This window comes from Arachis hypogaea, chromosome 1 (genome assembly GCF_003086295.3).
Source record: "Arachis hypogaea cultivar Tifrunner chromosome 1, arahy.Tifrunner.gnm2.J5K5, whole genome shotgun sequence".
In the NCBI taxonomy this organism is placed as follows: Eukaryota; Viridiplantae; Streptophyta; class Magnoliopsida; order Fabales; family Fabaceae; genus Arachis; species Arachis hypogaea.
The window spans coordinates 96,404,700-96,414,135 of NC_092036.1; the positions used below are offsets into that span (position 1 = coordinate 96,404,700).

General features: G+C 34.3%; 1 protein-coding gene across 4 annotated transcripts; it reads left to right on the forward strand.

Annotated features, from left to right (window-relative positions):
* Positions 1–13: 13 nt before the first annotated feature.
* On the forward strand, positions 14–6,027 carry LOC112698510 (uncharacterized). Of its 4 annotated transcripts, none has more exons than XM_025751644.3 (10): positions 14–593; positions 801–3,117; positions 3,264–3,368; positions 3,498–3,650; positions 4,017–4,180; positions 4,284–4,431; positions 4,638–4,760; positions 4,857–4,944; positions 5,117–5,641; positions 5,788–6,027. In XM_025751644.3, exons 2-9 carry the CDS (start codon positions 865–867, stop codon positions 5,302–5,304), a joined length of 3,222 nt encoding a protein of 1,073 aa, XP_025607429.1. In that variant the 5' UTR covers positions 14–593; positions 801–864; the 3' UTR covers positions 5,305–5,641; positions 5,788–6,027. The 4 variants fall into 4 exon arrangements, with proteins under 4 accessions (XP_025607429.1, XP_025607431.1, XP_072056175.1 ...); XM_025751646.3 differs by having other exon boundaries at positions 5,138–5,641; XM_072200074.1 differs by having other exon boundaries at positions 121–3,117.
* The last annotated feature ends 3,409 nt before the right edge of the window (positions 6,028–9,436 follow it).

Consider the following 9,436-nt stretch of genomic DNA (forward strand, 5'->3'; position numbering starts at 1 on the left):
CCAAGATCTATTTGTAACCTCGTATTCTAATCTCACAAATCTATATTTTACCACTATCATAATCTCACCTCCTGAAGAGTGAGAAGTGGAAGTGGAAGTGAGAGTGCAGGGTTGAGTTGACGTTCACGTAGGAGAATGAGGAAAAAGAGCATATGCTAGAGAGATAAATAATATGCGAAAAGGAATACCGTTATGAGAGAGTGCCACGTGTCACGCTACATGGCAAGCAGGCATCGCATCTTGGAACATCCTTCAACCACATCCCCCACTTCCTCCCTCCTCTTCCTCTGCCTATGGCGCTCCTTCCCTATCACCATCACCATCACCATCACTATCGCCTCCTCCTCCTCCTTCTTCCTCTTCTTCTGCCTCCTCTTCTTTTCAATTCCTTAATCTCTGATCCAAATACACACAAAAAGAAAAACCGAAAGCAATAGTGTGTGATAGAGGGGGAAGACCGGAAGAGAGCGCTCAGAGCCAACTAACGCTGCTCAAAAATCTAACCCAATTGGGTCGCGTTCCCACTCCCAAATTTCCAATTTTTATTATCTATTATCTATCTATATCGAAAACCCTCTAATTCGCCATTCCAGGTATCGCTAATAACTTCTCCTATAGATTTGGATCTATCTGCACTGCGCACGAACCCTTTGCTGATTCTTTTTCCTTTTTTTTTTATTATTATTATTTATTATTGTTTCGTCTTGATTACCTTCAATGAAAGTTACCATTTTTGTTGATAAATTACCACCTTCTTGACTCGTTGCTATTCTTCTCGGGAATTTGATGCCTTTTTCTAGTCTTCAACCTCATTCTGAATCGTGACACGCAAGAGTTCTATGATGTGAATTGTGAGTTGTTCTCATGTGTAATAAAGGGTTTCAATGTTTCCTGAGCGAGTCTGAGAATCTAATCAATCATCCACATCCACCACAACAACAGCAGTTACACTATAATTTCATGGATAGCCCCACTGTGGCTCAATCACCGCCGGCATCGAGCCTCAACGATGATAGCCGGCGTGTGAAGTTCCTGTGCAGCTTCCTGGGGAGCATAATGCCCCGCCCACAAGATGGGAAGCTGCGGTATGTTGGTGGAGAGACGCGTATTGTGAGTGTTCCAAGAGATGTTAGCTATGAGGAGTTGATGGGGAGGATGAGGGAACTATATGAAGGTGCTGCTGTGTTGAAGTATCAGCAGCCTGATGAGGATCTTGATGCACTTGTCTCTGTTGTGAATGATGATGATGTAGTTAACATGATGGAGGAGTACGACAAGTTGGGGTCTGGAGATGGGTTCACTAGGCTTAGGATTTTCTTGTTTTCGCAATTCGAGCAGGATGGTTCCTCACACTTCATTGATGGGGAGGACACTGAGAGGAGGTATGTTGATGCATTGAATAGTTTAAACGATGATTTCGGTAGGAAGTTGCAACAATCAGAGTTCAGTATGATGAGCCCTGTGGAAGATATCCATGTACCTGAACAGTTCTTTAGTCCACTTAGTGTGGAGAGTGGGATGCTTGGCCACAGAAATGGGGAACTATCTATGTCTCAGTATAATTTGCATCAGCTTGCAATGCAGCAACAGCAGCAGCAATCTATGGGACAGAGGTATAATGAAATGGATGCTCCATGGAATCCTTCCTATTTCTCTCCTAGGCATCATGCTCTCCATGACTCAAGATCGTTGGTGGAATATCCATCTTCTCCCACTGGTACAAGGTACCGTGTACAATTTCCTGAGATGCCGGATAAGAGCATTGATAGAGTGCAGGAAGAGTATGCTCGAATTCATGTGAGTCAACATCCTATCTATGACAATCAACAGCAATATTCTGAAAATGTAGTTTGGATGCCTACTGGTGAGAAGTCAGGTTTTCCAGGCAACATTCTTCATGGTGCCCATGTCATGGATGGGAACAGTAGATATGGTCAACCACATCCATGTGCGGAATGCCAATCAAACAGGGACAATTTTGCAGTGAATGCGGATGCAAAGTTTCATCCTGGAATCTATCCCAATGAGGATTCAAGAGGACATGCCTCGGGCTCAGGAAGAGTGAATGATCATTATGGTGGTGATGTTCCTGTTCCTGTTCCTGTTACAAATTTCTCCATTGGGCATGGTAGTGTGTCTGATGGACATAACTTATCTTCTAATTATATTCATCAACGAGCTGGACCTGAATTAGGGGCTGAACTTTTCCCTGACCAAACTGCAGCTGCTATACCACATCTGAAACTTCCTTCTCTGGAAGAGCACGGTATGCAGTACAGCAACCCATCTTCTTCCTTTGGAACAGATAATCATTATGCTGTGCCTCGTGGACATGTGCCTGGGCATCCTTTCTGGAGGAACACTCCAACTCCAGTTCATATTGGACCATCATACGAGGCAACTGCTCCACCTAATGGCATTATAAATGCTGGATTAATCAGGGGGGAGGGCAGTCCTGGATTTTTCATTGGATCAGATGGTCAAAATGCTTGGGTGGATCCCTCACAGAAATTGTCAGGTCATGATGGGTTAGACATCCCAGAACACCCTTCTGCACAAGCGCAGAAACACCCACTTCCAGTAGATAGTCTTCATCCCCCACAGGACAAAAATTCTGGTATCTACACAGAACATGTGCAGCTGCTAAAATCACCTCTTAATATGGTTCTGAACCAAGAGGTTTTAAGAAATGATACTCATATGACAGAGGCAATGAGTTTGCTATCTCGAAGTTTGCGTGAAGGAAAAGAGGAGAAATCCGAGGATATAGTTGAAAAATGTGCTGCACACATGCAGAAGATATCTTTTGCAGTGCAGAATAAAACTTCTGAGAATGTAAGCGGAGCTGCTAATCCTGTTGAGTCTAATAATTCAAACGCAAAACCTGCAGAAGAGGTTGCAAATGTTGAAAAACTGAGTAATAAGGACCCACCTGTTCCAGAAGATTCTAAGGATTTGGTCGATCAATTCAGCTTTTTGCCCGAGTTGATGGCTTCTGTCAAAAAGGCTGCATTAGAAGTTGCTGAGGAGGTGAAAACTACAGGTTGCATGAATCCTGATTCTCAGATACAGAATTCACCTCCAAATGAAGACACAACAAATGAAGTTGAACCAGTGGTGAGGATGAAGTGATTTTGATTTCTTCTTTCAAAATGAGGCGAAATATCCTCTAGAGTGGGGTGTAGATTTTGCTTGTGATTATGTTGCCTTAAAGTATCTTTTCTTTGTTTAAAGCCTTACAGTATGTCCTTACTTTCTTGTAGAATGCTCATGGTGATCTAGAATTGGATGCTGAAATTGACCACGTAGATACTTCTAAAATTGAGCCTACTGAAGCTGAGGAAGAAGCAATCGCTAGGGGATTGCAGGTTTTCTTGTCATCTAGTCAAATCCATTTTGTTCTGCATGTTACTTTGTTCTCTTTTCCGGTTGAGATATTTTTATGGCTTTTCTTTCCCCCGTGTTTTGGTTTTGATGGTAGACTACTAAATTTTCAGACAATAAAAAATGATGATTTGGAGGAAATCCGTGAACTAGGTTCTGGAACTTATGGGGCTGTTTATCATGGGAAGTGGAAAGGTTCTGATGTTGCTATTAAGAGAATAAAAGCCAGCTGTTTTGCTGGAAGACCGTCCGAAAGGGCTAGATTGGTAATATTCGGATTTGATATTTTATTTATTTATACTTTCTTTCAAATGACTATTGATTCAAATTTGTGGAATGATTTTTTTTTTATTATTCTTCTTTTGCTCTGTATGTCATGAATTTTCAATTTCTTGTTCAAAAGCTTTTCTAAATGAAAAGGCTGAAATATTGGCTGTAAGCTGAGATTGAGATGTTGTTTGCTAGCCTGGTTAGAAAGGAGGAAAACTAGAGCAATTATAAATTCTCACAAGTAGTTTGTATATAAATTATTAGACCTAGGAATATAGCGATTTTATTAAACTCGCTCAAGTAGTTTTGAATACATCAAAATAATTAGTGACTTCATTTTTATCTTTATATTTTTGTCCCAGATTGCAGATTTCTGGAAAGAGGCATTGATGCTGAGTTCATTGCATCATCCAAATGTTGTCTCTTTCTATGGCATTGTTCGTGATGGCCCTGATGGTTCTTTAGCAACTGTGACGGAATTCATGGTTAATGGATCTTTGAAACAGTTCTTGCATAAGAAGGATAGGTAATTTAATTCATCAGGCCTTGATGTGCTTTCTAGGACTGCACCACCCTACCTGTCTGACAGTTTTGATCAACTTATGCTTTATATTGTGGGCAATTGACAGAACGATAGATCGTCGGAAGAGGCTCATCATAGCTATGGATGCTGCATTTGGGATGGAGTATTTGCATGGAAAGAATATTGTGCATTTTGATTTGAAATGTGAGAATCTATTGGTCAATATGAGAGATCCACAACGTCCTGTCTGCAAGGTATCCCCTTAAAACAACCAATAACTAAGCCTTGTCCTACTAAGCATTGTGGAAACTTCAATTAAGATAAAATTCTATGACAACAACTGTGTAAACTTCAAGTTGAGATGCCTAAAGCAATGCAATAACTTCTTTTTCCTGTTCGAATATATTTTAATGGAAAACCTTTATAGCAGAGTTGAAATGATGTTTTCATAAATTTTCAGATTGGTGATTTAGGTTTATCAAAGGTTAAACAGCACACACTAGTGTCAGGAGGGGTACGTGGAACATTGCCATGGATGGCACCTGAACTTCTTAGTGGGAAAAGTAATATGGTATCGGAGAAGGTATTCTTGGCATAGCTGTTTGGCTTTTACATTTCTTATAACTGTTTCGCCATCTCTAATGATCTTTCTTTCTGACCTTGGTTGCTTGTTCTGTAGATTGATGTTTATTCATTTGGGATAGTCATGTGGGAATTGCTCACAGGGAATGAACCCTATGCTGATATGCATTGTGCTTCAATAATAGGTGAGAACCAAGTAAGAAGCAAAATACATAGAGCGATTTGTTTTGCTACATAATATGCTCTTTGTGGTCTATATTCTTGTCAACAATGTGCTTGGAAGTTGGAAGAGTATTGGCTATCTTATATTTTGCTAAGGAAGTCACTGTTGACTTTTGTTATACATATATGCACTAGTTTCTTGTTTTTGTTTTGTAGGAGGAATTGTGAACAACACTTTACGTCCTCAAATCCCGACATGGTGTGATCCTGAGTGGAAGTCTCTAATGGAAAGTTGTTGGGCTTCTGATCCTGCAGAAAGGCCATCTTTTTCAGAAATTTCGAAGAAGCTGAGGAGTATGGCTGCTGCAATGAATGTCAAATAGTCTGTTGTTACCCTTCTCCCATTGTATGTAGCATAGGGTTGGTAAAAGGAGGAAATAAGGTGAAGCATGTTTCTTCCAGTTCAAGAATCACGATGCTTAACTTAAAAGAGAAGAGAAGGGAGGGAGTGGGGGAGATCTTAATTCCCCTGTTATTCAATCTTATTCAAGCTTGTACTGTAATATCATGCCTTGGTTTAGTCTAAAAGATCTTTTATAGTGTTGCCTTGAATGGTATTTTAGATTAGTGCATATAGTTGCACTATAGCATGATGGATTTTCTCTCAGAAGCGGCATGGTGATCTGAAGAGAGCTACATGTGGAATATCAATATATCACAGTGAGTGATTTTATTAATAGACATTTATCAATGATTTATTATTGATAGGATGGAATGTGAATAGTAGTTATGACTATGTAGTTGCCAAAACATTACTATTATTTGTTTTTCTTCCCTCTGTTAATGAGTGATATTAATGGGTGCAGGGCTTTTGCAGTTTTGAAAGTGATCAGGTTTTGGTGGTAGCAATTGTGGTTTTACTACCGCCTGTAGAGGAACCATGCCTTCTCTCTGGAGGGATGTGTACATAAATTTAAACAACATGTCTCCTTTATTTCTATGCAAATGTAATAAAATTCAATTTGTCTTCAAAATTATATTTGACATTATTTTTTATATTATATCAAAGATGATATATGTTCTCTCAATAAGAACATTCTGCTTAATTAGTATGTGTGTTTTGCCTGCCACTTTTCTCAAATATGAATGTTAAGTGCCTTTGAGGTGTGATTATTCATTCAATGAAGATTTGTCCAAATTAATGGTTGAGGTACTGATTTAACATTTTAATGAGTTGGGGAACCATAACCTATAGTGACTAAGCAATTAAAACAGTGTTTTTCCAAAGTGGAGCAAATAAAACAGAACCACCATGTTTTGGAGGGATGCTGTTAGTATTCTAGTAATCTAGTATAAAACAAGATAATATTAGGAACCCCATTAAGTTTTCTGCATTAAAACTAATGTTGTCTGTCTTTTATCTTATCTAAATATCTAAATTAAAGTAGATATCCATGGTTTCAATTTGGAGATATTAATGGTTTCCCAATGATTGTATAATGAAAGATGAAGTAAGATAAGATGGTGTGGCATCACCAACTCTGAAATTGAAGAAAAATCCACAAGGTCAATTTGAGTGACACAATCATCATCTACTCCCTTTGGCCCTCTACAATCCATGTCCTTCTTCTATGTCTCATGTCTCATACCTAACACACGGCTTAGACTTTTGTACTAAAGTCAAAGTAGGTTGACTTTGTACAGATGTCTATAATCTCTAATCTATATCGTGAATCACCAACTATATGAAAGAAGCTGCTTCTGTTGCCAATTTCCCATAGTAGTACTAACTGAATTATTTCTATGAAACAATATTGTTCTAGAAACAATGGTATAGTGAATAGCACTGTTTTTGGTGAAAACTATGATGTTATTATTTTGCTAAAAACAAATTATAAAAGTTGGTTTCTCCAAGGAGATAAACTCAATATATATAATGAATTTAATTTTGATGTACTGACAGTGTAAAATGTTTTATACAGTCGTATAATTACAAGTATTCTCTTAAATGATCATTTACACGATCAATGTAAAAGGTAATTATTTTTATTAATATAGTGTTATGTGATTGTATACACATATAAAACGATTTTACACGGACAATACATCAAAATTAAATCCTATATATAATATGCATCTAGCTTTTGAGGATTTTAAGAGTCAACAATTGTGTACATAATAAATTGAATTACAAACCAGATTAGAGTTTGTTACCAGTATTATTGAAACAAGTATCTAAGGGTTTGGCATGAATTGACATCTGTATAGGGGGGTTTAACTTGAAAATGAGGTTAAAGAACAACTTGAGTGGCTCAATAGCGTAACTGGATCTGTTAACAGTGTCTCTACTTTGTATTATTTTAATTTTCAAAAGGTGCATGAGACAAACAGAAAATAACAGTCCATTTAATTAATTTATTTAGTATGAGTAACACGTATTTAAACAAGTATTAATACTTATTAATATATAGTGTACCCTTTAATTTGTAGCACAAAATAAAATTGGCGTCCAAACTCCAAAGTCACTAGCAGCATCTTTGTAACCCTAGTGACACATATAAAAGATGTCTATCTTCTGCGAAATTGCTGGCTATTTTTTTTCTAAACGATTTTATTAATTTGATCATGCTTATCTTAATTTGAAAATTAAAATACTAATTTAAAAGAAAATCCAGGGTCACGAAACAAATTTTATATTTTCAGCATAAAAAAAAAACCACGAAATAAAGTTTATATTTAGCATAAAAAAAAACACAGTAAATATGTACAAAACATTAAAGCAACAACACCTAACTAATAGAAGCAATTAAAATAATATTGACTAAATAACTACACATATAAATATCACAATTTAACACGGAAGAAAAATGGCTCGTTGACAAAGTTAAATCTGTATTCTACATCATCTATTCGCTATAATCTAAGCATGCGTGATTATCCAAATCAAATAATTGGTGTTGAACATTGAATGAGTGAATAATAAATTAATAATGATTAAAACATAAGCATTTTTCCGAAGAATTTATCCTTAAAGTAGTGTTTGGAAGTAATTGTCATTAGAACATAATTATAGACATAGAGAGACATTAGAAATGAGATCAAAGACTAAGAGAAAAGCTAAAGTGTTTATTTTTAGTAGGACGGAAAATATATTTATTTTAAGACATTTCTTAAAAAAATTAATTTGGATAAATTATTATAAGTTAATTTTATAATGTTTATCTAATTATATAATGTTATGTTAGCAAAAATAACTACTTTTATATATTAAAGGGTTAATGTTAAAGATCACGCAATCTTTATTTTTTCCAAAATGATTTTTTAATCAATTAGTCCCTGAAAAATAAACTGTAAGTCAATTAGTTATCTGTCAGTGGTAATACGTGTCACGTTAAGTGATACGTGGCATGATGACCGTGACATGCCATGTGACAGGTCAATAACATGTGGCATTTGACATGTAAAAAAGTTTTTTATTAGTCAAAATAGTCATTGAAAGTCTAAACGTAAGTCATTTTCATCTCTCAAATTTTAAAAATTAATCAAACTAGTCCTTATATAATTTTTTTATTTTTTCTTTATAATATTAAATTTGAAATATTTTTTGATACTACTAATTTTAATAGAAATGTAATTGACAAACAAAACATTAATAATTGTATCTTTTCTTCTTAAAAATTTTTCAATAAAATTATCTCTCTCCTTTAATTCTTCTCAAAATATCTCTTATTCTTTTCTATTCTAAAATATTTTTCTTACATTATTGCATTTTGCTGAAAAATATATATATACTCAAAATTGAAATGTATGTATTTATTAACCTAAACAAAGTTATATGCTCAAAATCAAAATTTATTTATGTTAACCTAAACAAATTATACTACTATTTTTTTTACTAAATCTGTTTATTTTTCATTACGGTATTACTTATATATAGGATGTAATGGTAGTGATATTTAGAGTCAAAATTCAAGAAAATCACAACTTTGCTTCAATTCTAAACTTTACAAATATAAAAAAATTTGTTCTTATTTTATTATTTATTATATTATTATTATTATTAATTAATTTTATTATATTATATTATTATTATTATTATAACGAATTGCTTTTTAGTAATACGTCAAAATCATAAAAAAATTTTTGTTTATATTTTTGAGTAATATATAATTTTTTTTAATTTCACAAATAAATAAATAAAATGAAATAGAAAACATTATACCTAGCATAATACAGGCACTCCGCACTAAACATTATAAAATAATATGCTTCATATTAAAAAAAAAATTCCTTTTATTTTAAATGAAATATTAAAAAAATTATATTGAATATAAAATTCAAGAATGATTTCATAACCCAGTTTTACTATATAAATTAAATAATAAAAATTATAATTAAAAAAATTAAAAAATTTAAAATTTAAAATAATTACTATATTACTTAGTAAAATTTAAAATATTAAATTTTTAAATATATAATCAACAATAATTTGATAAACTCATTTAAATAAAAAAT

Bases quoted from the DNA above. Each gene is read 5' to 3' on its own strand.
- LOC112698510 (XM_025751644.3), top strand. From the start codon at position 865: ATGTGTAATAAAGGGTTTCAATGTTTCCTGAGCGAGTCTGAGAATCTA. The intron at 3,369-3,497 runs GTTTTCTTGTCA...CTAAATTTTCAG, and splicing joins CAATCGCTAGGGGATTGCAG to ACAATAAAAAATGATGATTT. The intron at 3,651-4,016 runs GTAATATTCGGA...TTTTTGTCCCAG, and splicing joins CGTCCGAAAGGGCTAGATTG to ATTGCAGATTTCTGGAAAGA.